This window comes from Trichechus manatus, unplaced genomic scaffold, assembly GCF_000243295.1.
Source record: "Trichechus manatus latirostris isolate Lorelei unplaced genomic scaffold, TriManLat1.0 scaffold00075, whole genome shotgun sequence".
NCBI lineage: Eukaryota > Metazoa > Chordata > Mammalia > Sirenia > Trichechidae > Trichechus > Trichechus manatus.
In genome coordinates, this window is record NW_004444011.1 from 6,789,636 (window position 1) to 6,799,144 (window position 9,509).

At 41.9% G+C, this 9,509-nt stretch overlaps 1 protein-coding gene across 8 annotated transcripts in view; it reads left to right on the forward strand.

The window, feature by feature from the left end:
* DNAJC1 (DnaJ heat shock protein family (Hsp40) member C1) overlaps positions 1-7,863 on the forward strand; it is a 343,339-nt gene extending 335,476 nt beyond the window's left edge. For 3 of the 8 annotated variants that reach the window (XM_023735041.1, XM_023735044.1, XM_023735042.1), the window contains one exon: positions 3,171-4,486. In XM_023735041.1, the coding sequence (XP_023590809.1) occupies positions 3,171-3,724 (554 nt within the window). In that variant the 3' untranslated portion in view covers positions 3,725-4,486. Of the gene's footprint in view, positions 1-3,170 lie in introns of all 8 variants that reach the window. The other 5 variants (XM_004380540.2, XM_023735039.1, XM_023735045.1 and 2 more) reach the window with 5 other exon arrangements.
* Positions 7,864-9,509: the final 1,646 nt, after the last annotated feature.

The following is a 9,509-nucleotide window of genomic DNA, read 5'->3' on the forward strand; positions in this document are numbered from 1 at the left end:
AAAGGAGAATGAAGAACACCAAAGACACAAGGTAAGTATTAGCCCAGGAGACAGAAAGGGCCACATAAACCAGAGACTTCATCAGCCTGAGACAAGAAGAACTAGATGGTGCCTGGCTACCACCAATGACCTCCCTGACAGGGAACACAACAGAGAGCCCCGGATGAAGCAGGTGAAAGGTAGAGTACAGAACTCAAATTGTAGTAAGAAGACCACACTTAATAGTCTGACTGAGATTGGAGGAACCCCGGAGAGCATGGCTCCCGGATTCTCTATTAGCCCAGAACTACAACAGTATCTGAGGCCAACTCTTCAGGCAGGGATTGGACTCGGCTGTGGGACATAAAGTCATACTCATGAGGAGTGTGCCTCTTAGCTCAAGTAGATACAAGAGACTAAATGGGTAGCTTCTCTCTGGAGGTGAGATGGGAAGGTAGAGAGGATTAGGAGCTGTTTGAATGGACATGGGGAATCAGGGGTAGAAAGGAGGAGTGTGCTGTCATAGTATGGGGAAGGCAGTTAGAGTCACATAACAATGTATGTATAAATTTTTGTATGGGAAAAATAAAAATTGTAACTTTTACCTCTAAAAAAAAATGAAAATGACATTTTAACAATGAATGTGAAGTAACTTTTAGATATTTATGCTATAGAAAAACATTTTGAAAAGATTTTTTGAAAGTATTTCTGTTAGTATGTGTGTATGTGTTATTATGTGGCACTTATAAATACTCTTATTTCTGTAGATTTAAAAATTTTGAAAATAGAATTTAACCTGTTTAAGCATCTTTCAAACAAAATGAACTCATTTGTTAAAATATAAAAGTGTTGACGGCTTCCATTTAGTTTGCAAGAACAACTGATTGGCTTAGGGAAGATTTCTATGAAAGCCATTTGATAATTAGGACTGCAAACCGAGCATCAAAGTCTAGTGAGCACAGGCAGCAATGTGCTACATTTGAATATACGTATCTTTGTGAGTTAGCTTTTTCAGCTCTCATGTCCATTAAAAATCAAGTGCCAAAATAAATTTAATTTTGAACTGGTGCTTTAATTCAGTGTTTCACCCAGTATTAAGCAATACTGAAGTGTTTTCAATCTTGTTTTTAATATTACTGTTATTTCTATGAGAACTTTGTTTCATTTAATAAAATTATTTTTAAATATTTTTCATCTTTATCTTGTAATTGATTTTGATTACCTTTTTTGTATGTGTTTTATAATTAAATAATAGTAGAGTGGTACATGGCTGTAATTCATAAATATAGGTAAATATACATAGAGGTGTATATTCAGGAAAATTTTTTTTCAAGACTGTTTTATACTAGAGTACAAAATCAAAAACGTATGGAGATAATGCTTATAAAAAATGCCGCTTGTTTGTAATAACAAAAGACTGGGAACAACCTAAATAACCAGCAGTAAGGGACTAGTTAAATAAGCTGTGCCACATTCACTAAAGAGAATGTGGATCTACATGTGCTAATATGGAATAGTTTCCAAGTAATGTGCTCCTATTAATATAAAAAGAAGGAGAAAAATATAATTACATAATATGTGCTTGAGTAATTATATTCTAGAAGTCTATACACACATACCAATTCATTACTGCCCCTGAGGAAGGGCACTGGGAACTCAGTCTAAGAGAGATGTGTTTTTCATTATATTCTCTTTCGTACTCTGAATTTTTCATTGTATGCAGGATATTTTTAATTTTTAAAAAAACTAGTAAAAAAAAAAAAAGACATCACTTCAAAAACTGAAATAAAACACTGCATCTTGGTAGCTAAATTTAGCATATCATATATCTATGATTATTTCCTTGGGATAACCTCTTAGTTACCTGCTGTAACATAAATACCAAAAGCGGGTGGCTTTGAAGAACAGAAGTTTATTTTCTCAATTCTGGAGGCTAAAGTTCCAGATCAGGGTGTTGGCTCTGACAGTAGCCCTGAATGTTCTTTGGTAACCCTCAGGTGCCATCTGTGTGGTACCTCCCCCTCCTCCCCCCCCCCCCCGCCCTGATTAGGGTTAGGACATACCCTACATTGGTATGGCCTCATTAACATAACAAAGAAAGCCCTATTTCCAAAAAGGATTACATCCACAGGTATAGCAGTCAGGATTCCAACACATATTTTGGGGGGGACACAATTCAATCCATAACAACCTCCTATAAGTAGAATTCTAGAGTCACAGTTAAATAGATTTTTAAGGCTTTACCTACGTTTGACAAATTGTCCTCCAGAACAGCTAGACCTGCACTGTATAATACAGTAGCCACTAGCCACATGTAGCTATTTAAATTCAATTTTAATTTTAAATTAATTAAATTTAAATAATTAGAGATTTCAGTTCCTAATAGTGTCACAGAGCATTTTAGTGGACAGCCTGGGCTAGACCTGTGTATACTTCCATCACCAGTGTGTGCATGTACCTATTCCTCTGCATCTTGGCCAGTTACTACTATGTATTGTTATACTTTCTAATTTTTGTCAACTTAATAGTCAAAAAATGATAATTCATTCTTTTAATTTGCATTTTTCTAATATTTTTTAGCTCTTTGTATTTCTTCCCTTGTGAGTTGTCTATTTTTGTTCTTTGTCCTTTTATCTTACTGATAATAGAGGGTGTTAATGTTATCTGTCAGAAGCATCCATCCTATTAAAAGGTTCAAATATTTGAGGAAAATTTTTCTTTTCACATTTAAAAATTCTTGTAATTGCTACTAGTATGATTTACTTGTACGCATGCCTGCCAGAGGCAGTATAGTAAGTTCACATTGACAGATTTATTTTAGTTATGCTACAGGAACTAATAAAAACTCTGGATTGTGAAGAACATCTTTCTTTACCTAATAAGTAGCAGGTTATCTTTTCTCAAAAAGATCACAACCCAATTCTATATGTACCCATTATTCCTCAGAGTAGTGAAAAACACAAACGCTTGAAATCAGACAGAACTCGATTCAACACCCCCCCTCTGCTGCATTCTGAGACTTACTTTCCTTACCTGCAAAGTTAGGATAATGTTACCTGTCTTTCTAGAACAGTATGAAAATTAAATAAGTTATGCAAACTGCCTAGCACAGGGTCTGATGTGTGGTAGGCAGCTGTTGTCATTATTGTCACTTGAATTGACCATCTGTGTGGCGTGGCCCTTTCCCATAGGAATGGTTAGACTCGCAGAACTCAAGTCAACGGCTCAGAATTCCAGACCCATTAAGACCCCTGTGGCCTTGCCAGATGACATCATCACCCAGCGCGAAGATGCAGAGGGGAGAGTGGAGGAGGAGGAGCAGGAGGAATTGGAGGAGGGTGCAGGAGAGCAGAATGAGGCTGGGATTACTGAAACTCGGCCTCGGAAGCGGAAGCCGGCCAGATTGCTTGAGACAGTAATGAGGGTAGAGCCAGAGGAGAAGTTCAGAGCAAAGAGGCAGAAGGACTTCGAAATATTAGAACAAAATGAATCCAGTGATGAGGAGAGCCAGAAAAAAGAGCGAACTCGTGCTACAGAGGAACCATGGACTCAGAATCAACAGAAGCTTCTGGAATTGGCATTACAGCAGTATCCAAAGGGATCCTCTGACCGCTGGGACAAAATAGCCAAGTGTGTCCCATCTAAGAGTAAGGTGGGTGAGGAGGGAAAAGGCCTCTGCACTGGTTTTAGGATACCACTGCAGCGGCTGCAGCAGTGCTGTATAGTTTTTCTTTCTCCTTTTTAGTATCTTTCCATCTGCAACTATTTACATGATATCTTATTTACCAGTTCCCTTCCAGTATATTTGTACTTGTAGATGTGAATTTATGCACTCAGTAGATTAGTGTGTATATGCTTACAGTCAGTCATTATACAGGCCAGTTAGCTTTTCTCAGAGATACTTCTTGTAGAGCCCAGACTTTACAGAACGACCCAGCCAGCCTTCTTGAGCATTCACTCTCCTGGGGCGTGGGGGGCTGTTTGAGAGCGGCAGGGGCATGGCTCAGCAGCATCATGGTAAACGTGAAAGGTAGTGTGGCGCACCTGTAGGTCAGTACCACATGGGGAGGCTCCCTTTACCCAAAGTGAGGAGATTTTTCATAAAATCATAATCCCTGGTAAAACCAGTCTTTAACCAAGGGGCTGTGTGTGGTGGACGATGTTATTGTGACAGTCATCACTTCTGTGATGTAAGTTCATTTTCACTCAGTAGGAATGCTTAGTTGATCAAAGGCTCTAGAACAGTGTTTTTTTTGTGTGGGTTCATGTGAGATTGACATTTAGGGTTCAACTTACCCTCTGTAACCTTGGCTATTTATAATTGGCTTTTCTCCCTGTTTTTATAGCTCTTAGTATCTGCTAAAATACATCTTCAGATAGTTCTCAAATAAAAACTTCGAGAGGAGGAAAGATGGGGTGCACCCTATGGAAAGCCAGCCCCCTACCCCTGGTCTTTGGTATTATCTGCCTTGTAATCTGGTATTTTGGAGCTGTAGAGCTTCAGGGGGTGATCTTTTCAACTCAGGCCTTTCTTGACACACAGTCTCATGGGGCCTCTTTCCTCTGCCATGCTCTTCGTCCGAGGCACCAGGGACGCTCTGAAAAATCAAAAGAACCAATCTCTCCTGTTGGCTCTGCCCGTCACTCCAGCCTCTGGGCACATTGATGTTCATTTACATTCTTTTTTTTTTAATTGAAATTCTCTGTTGGAAAATCTAGCTCGTGGCCATGCACGTCCCTGAGTGTGCAGGTCTAGTTATCTGTCACCTACTTTAAAATGAGGAAGTTGAGACTTCCTGGGGAGAAAAATAAACTACTAGCGGTTGATCTACTTGCGAAGCAGATTCTCTCAGCCTCTCCAGCTGCTGTGCCAGAAGTCATCATTTCCCCTGAATTTTCTCTAGCATCTGTCAGACATGTGTGATGAATCGACAGTGGCTTAGAATGAAGGAACTGGAACTGTGGATTCCTAAGGATAGGACACCCAGAAGCTCATTGCCTTGGCGTTTGGGAACCTCCCTGTTTTCAGCCAAAAATGAGAAAGGCTTGTATGATCCTTAAACTTTGGCTCACCTGCCACGTGGCCTGGCTGTGGGGTTCTGTCAGTGGGGACCCTGGGCTGTAGGAGGGTCTTTGCCTGCATTCCCTTGCTGGCCTGCTGTTGAGAGCTCAGCTTACACGGTGCCCTTCCAGTGTTAAGTGCTGGTGGATGGCTGCATTCTGCTTTGTGTACTGTGCTATTAGGGGTAGTGTAGCCATAAAGGAAAGGCATGGATTTATATTTTCTATTTTTAAATTGGTGCCGCAAGGCACATATTAGGAGATACTGTCACAGTACTACTAAACTAAAATCCTGGGAAGAGAAGGAATATCCATTCTCTGTCCGAGGCAGCTGATAGAGTTCTCTGCCATAGCTCAGAAATCCGTTTGCATTAGATCTTAAAGGCTCACAGTGCCTTTGGGACTAGTATTTTTTTAATAGAAACTGGATGGATTTTGGAAAATACCTTGTGATAAACCATGAAAGTAGCGAGGCCAAGCCCCTTCCCACTGTTATCCCATCTCTGCTCTCATCATGAGTGACATGAGGTGACAAGGGTGACAGCTACTGGCAGCCAGGATCTGTAGCCCTGACGAGGTGGAAGGGAGCCCCGTGGCATGATCTGGGAGGGCTGGGAGAGCAGGGCAGAGTCCCAGCACACTCCATGCCAGTGTCCTGTGGGGCTGGGTTGGCATGGCCCCACGAGAAGGCCTCAGCAGCTCCTCAGGCAAAGGCAAACCCAGAATGAAAATGATGATACCATGGATGCCTGGCCTCAAGACTTTTGGTTTCTCCAAAATGACATAGTGAAATTTTAAAATTATAATTGTAGATAGCAAGTTGACATTTTTTATCATAAAGTGATGTGCCTGACAGATAGCTGCCCCTGACTGCTTCATACCCATGGTTAGCACCTACACTTTGGGCTGGAGTTTCAGCAGTGGAGACAGGCCTCCTTGCACCTGTCTAGCCAGGTCAGCCTTGTGACCAGCTGGAGTCACCTGGAAAAGGCCAGGCGGGTTCTGGGAGAGAGCCAGTGTACAGAGCGAATGCACGGGATACCTCTTCACTAGCGTGGGCCCAGGCGGATAAGCTGGCCAAAAAGCAGGCTTATCGCAAAAAGAACTCCACAGAGAAACTCAAGCCAACTGTGGAGTCACTGTTTTCACCTCTCTTTTTTTCTTCCTGCAGGAAGACTGTATCGCTAGATACAAGTTGCTGGTTGAACTGGTCCAAAAGAAAAAACAAGCTAAAAGCTGAATATTCTGGAAGATGATGTTTACTTTCATTTTCCAAAATGAATATTTCAAAGATCTTATGCAGAAATTTGCGTTGTACCTCAGTATTTCTATACATCATGTGCCTTAGTAAAATAAATGAACAAGTAATAAATGTTGTGCTATATTGCTGAACCCAATACTGTGCTGAAGAGAAACAAAGGGTTTGGGTATCTTGCAGATTATTTTCTCTCACGTCACTGCTAAATTTACTTTCTTGGGGAGCAAGCCAAATAGTGCTTCCTAACGATCAGGCAAATATATGTTTTTGAAGTGAGTGAATTATGAGTGAACTAATTGTTAAGAATTAGAACTTAACGTATTTTAAAGAAACCATGACCAAAAAACACATCAGTTAACGTCTCTATTGGGGGTTGAGTAGCAAGATGAAGTTACTTGGGAAGAAAAAGAAACAAATTGGTATTCAGGCTAGCTGGCTAAGAACAGTGTGAGGTTATCTGAATTACTTTTATGTATCTAGAAAAAAATAAGTCTACATTAACAAGGACATAAGGCAACAAACTCTAAGTTTGGGTTGCTTGGTAGAAATGTATCCCCAACTGATAGAATTTCCAGAAAACATGTAGGTAAGTTTTTAGGAACTAATAAAATTGGGTCTTATATTTTAATACCTACGTTAAAATCACTGTGTTGAACTGTTAATTTCTATTGCACTATTTATTGTTTGTGTTTGAACTGTCATTGTCACCAGAGCATCCCTTTTTAAATCTTCTATCATTTGTTCAGAGCTTAGAAATGTTTTGATAAGTACAAATTGTCTAAACTTGAAAAACATTAAGATAACCAGAACACATTTAGTGGAAATGATTTGATAAAATATCTATCAAGATGTAATTCTTCTGTAAGGATTGAAATGAGGTTACAGTTTCCTGGGGAAAAGTTTGGGTGGCAGAGGTCACCACTCAGCTCTGTAATCTTCTCATCTATAAAGGAGGAGAGTGGACCAGGTGAGCTCAAAAGACCTCCCTAGGGATTTGGAGACAGCAGAGGAGGCCTCCAGGTCTCAGGCAGACACCATGTTAGGTCCCACACCTGTGACTTCTGACACAGCTCCCTTAGTGGGACATTGTAGTGAACTTACCACCTCGGAGACCTCTGAGACCATAGCTCCCCAATTCCAAAAGGAGCAGTCAAAATGTAAAAAAGCAGCAAATTACAAACTAACTGGCTAGATTGTCGTTTGATCTTCACTAAACACACAGAATCATCAAACAACAGCCTCATCTCAGTTGTGGAGGAGAAGGCAGCCAAGGAAGGTAGAGCCTGCATGGGAAAATCTTCTCTTCGTCCAGGTTAGGGAATTGTCATTAGCTGCCGTAGAGTTAGCTTCAGCTCATAATGAATGAAACATTGCCCAGGCCTTCACCATCTTCATGATTGTTGGTATGTTTGAGTCCATTCTTGTGGTTGTGGTGTCAATCCATCTCATTGAAGGTTTCCTTCATTTTCACTGACCCTGTAGTTCACAAAATATGTCCTTTTCTAAGAATCAGTTGCTCCTGATGACAAGTCCAAAGCAAGTGGGCCAAAGTCTTGCCATCCTTGCTTCTAAGGAGCATAATCTACTACCACATAGTGGCCCTAGGACAGGGTACAACTGCCCCATGAGGTTTCCAAGGCTGTGAATCTTCACAGAAGCAGACTGCCACATCTTTTTCCCATGGCGTGGCTGGTGGGTTCGAACTGCTGACCTTCCAGTTAGCAGCAGAACGCTTAACCACTGCACCATCAGGGCTCTTCTCTAAGGAGCACAGGTTTTCCTAAAGGGGAATAGGAAGGTAGAGGGTGTATGGAGTCCGTTCTCTAGTGGTGTCATCTCGTCTCCTTGATGCCTGCCCCATCATCCTCCTGATAACGAACCAAAGCTGAGCCTGTCGCAGTGCCCTTGGTCACCGAGACAGCACTGGGCACACAGGTTCTTCCCCAGGACTTTCACCCCCGGGGCTGGTGGAGCTGTGAGGTGGTTACTCTGCATTCGCTGCCCCATCCCATCTCCCCGTTTATATAGGGACATTTCAGAGAATAAAACTTGTAACTGGAGAGCAAAGGAGAGCAATGGATTATTCTGGCTGCATTCCAAACCCTGGCTCCCTCTGGTCTCTGAGCCCAGCTTCAGGCCCATCTCTCATGCAGCTTGGTTGTCCAGCTTGTGACCTTTCTGTGTGCATCCTTCCATTAAGTACTCCTTTTTATTTAAAATACTTCGAATTGGGTTTCTTTCACTCCCTGATACCCTCTTCCCCCCGCCAAAAAAAAAAATCCATTGTAAGTTTCCTGAGTCCTTCCCATGGGAAAGGTCCCACAGGGATCCAAAGATGCTTTTTGAAATAACACTTTAGGATGCAATCCCTTAATTTGCCTACCAACCTTATCTTTTCTAGACTCCTGTTAGCCTTTAGGAAGTGAGGCTGTAGTCATGGTTTTCTACTGATGATGGGCTCTGCCACCAGCTCATTTAAAAACAAGTCATAAAGGAATCTTTTCTCCATCGTGTCCCCTTTTGGGGGGACACAGACTCTGGCAGCTGAAGATTTTGTTGAAATAGGAACAATGGACCAGGGTTGTGAGGGGACTTCATTGTTACTTCATTGCTACTATTGCATGGCCCTGGTTCAGATGCATGAGTGTAACCCCACAGGAAGGAGACCCATTGTGCTCAGTGTGAGTGGGGCCATGGTCAAGAAAACAAGCTAAGCTCCAGAAGGAATCATATTCCATGGGGATAAAGCACATCCCCCATAGCAGTATTCATTGAAATCCTGTGTCCCATTGTATAGCTCCACAGATGCATTCCCCCAAACTCAAGAAAACTCAATGCCTTCCTAAGAACCTTCTCTTTCCAAGATCCTTCCTCTTCTTTCTCTGTCCTCATCTTGGGAGACATCCCCCCATGCTGTGCTCTTCACCCACTTCCACAAGGAGCCTTTCACTGAGTTTTCTGTTCTCACCTTTTCTTATGAGACTCAGCCAGTCTTACTCTCCCTCCATAATTTTTTTGAGGAAGGGGGAGAAGTTGGCTGAGGACACACACTGCCATGTCAGCTTTTTTTGTCTGCTACACTAGGCCTGACTAAATATAAACATGAAATGTCTCAGTGGGAAGGGACTTTCCCAAGTTCCTGGTCCTGAATGGCAGAGGCACTGTGGGCTCTCGGCTCCAGTGCCTGACTCTGAGAAGCACTGGGGACACG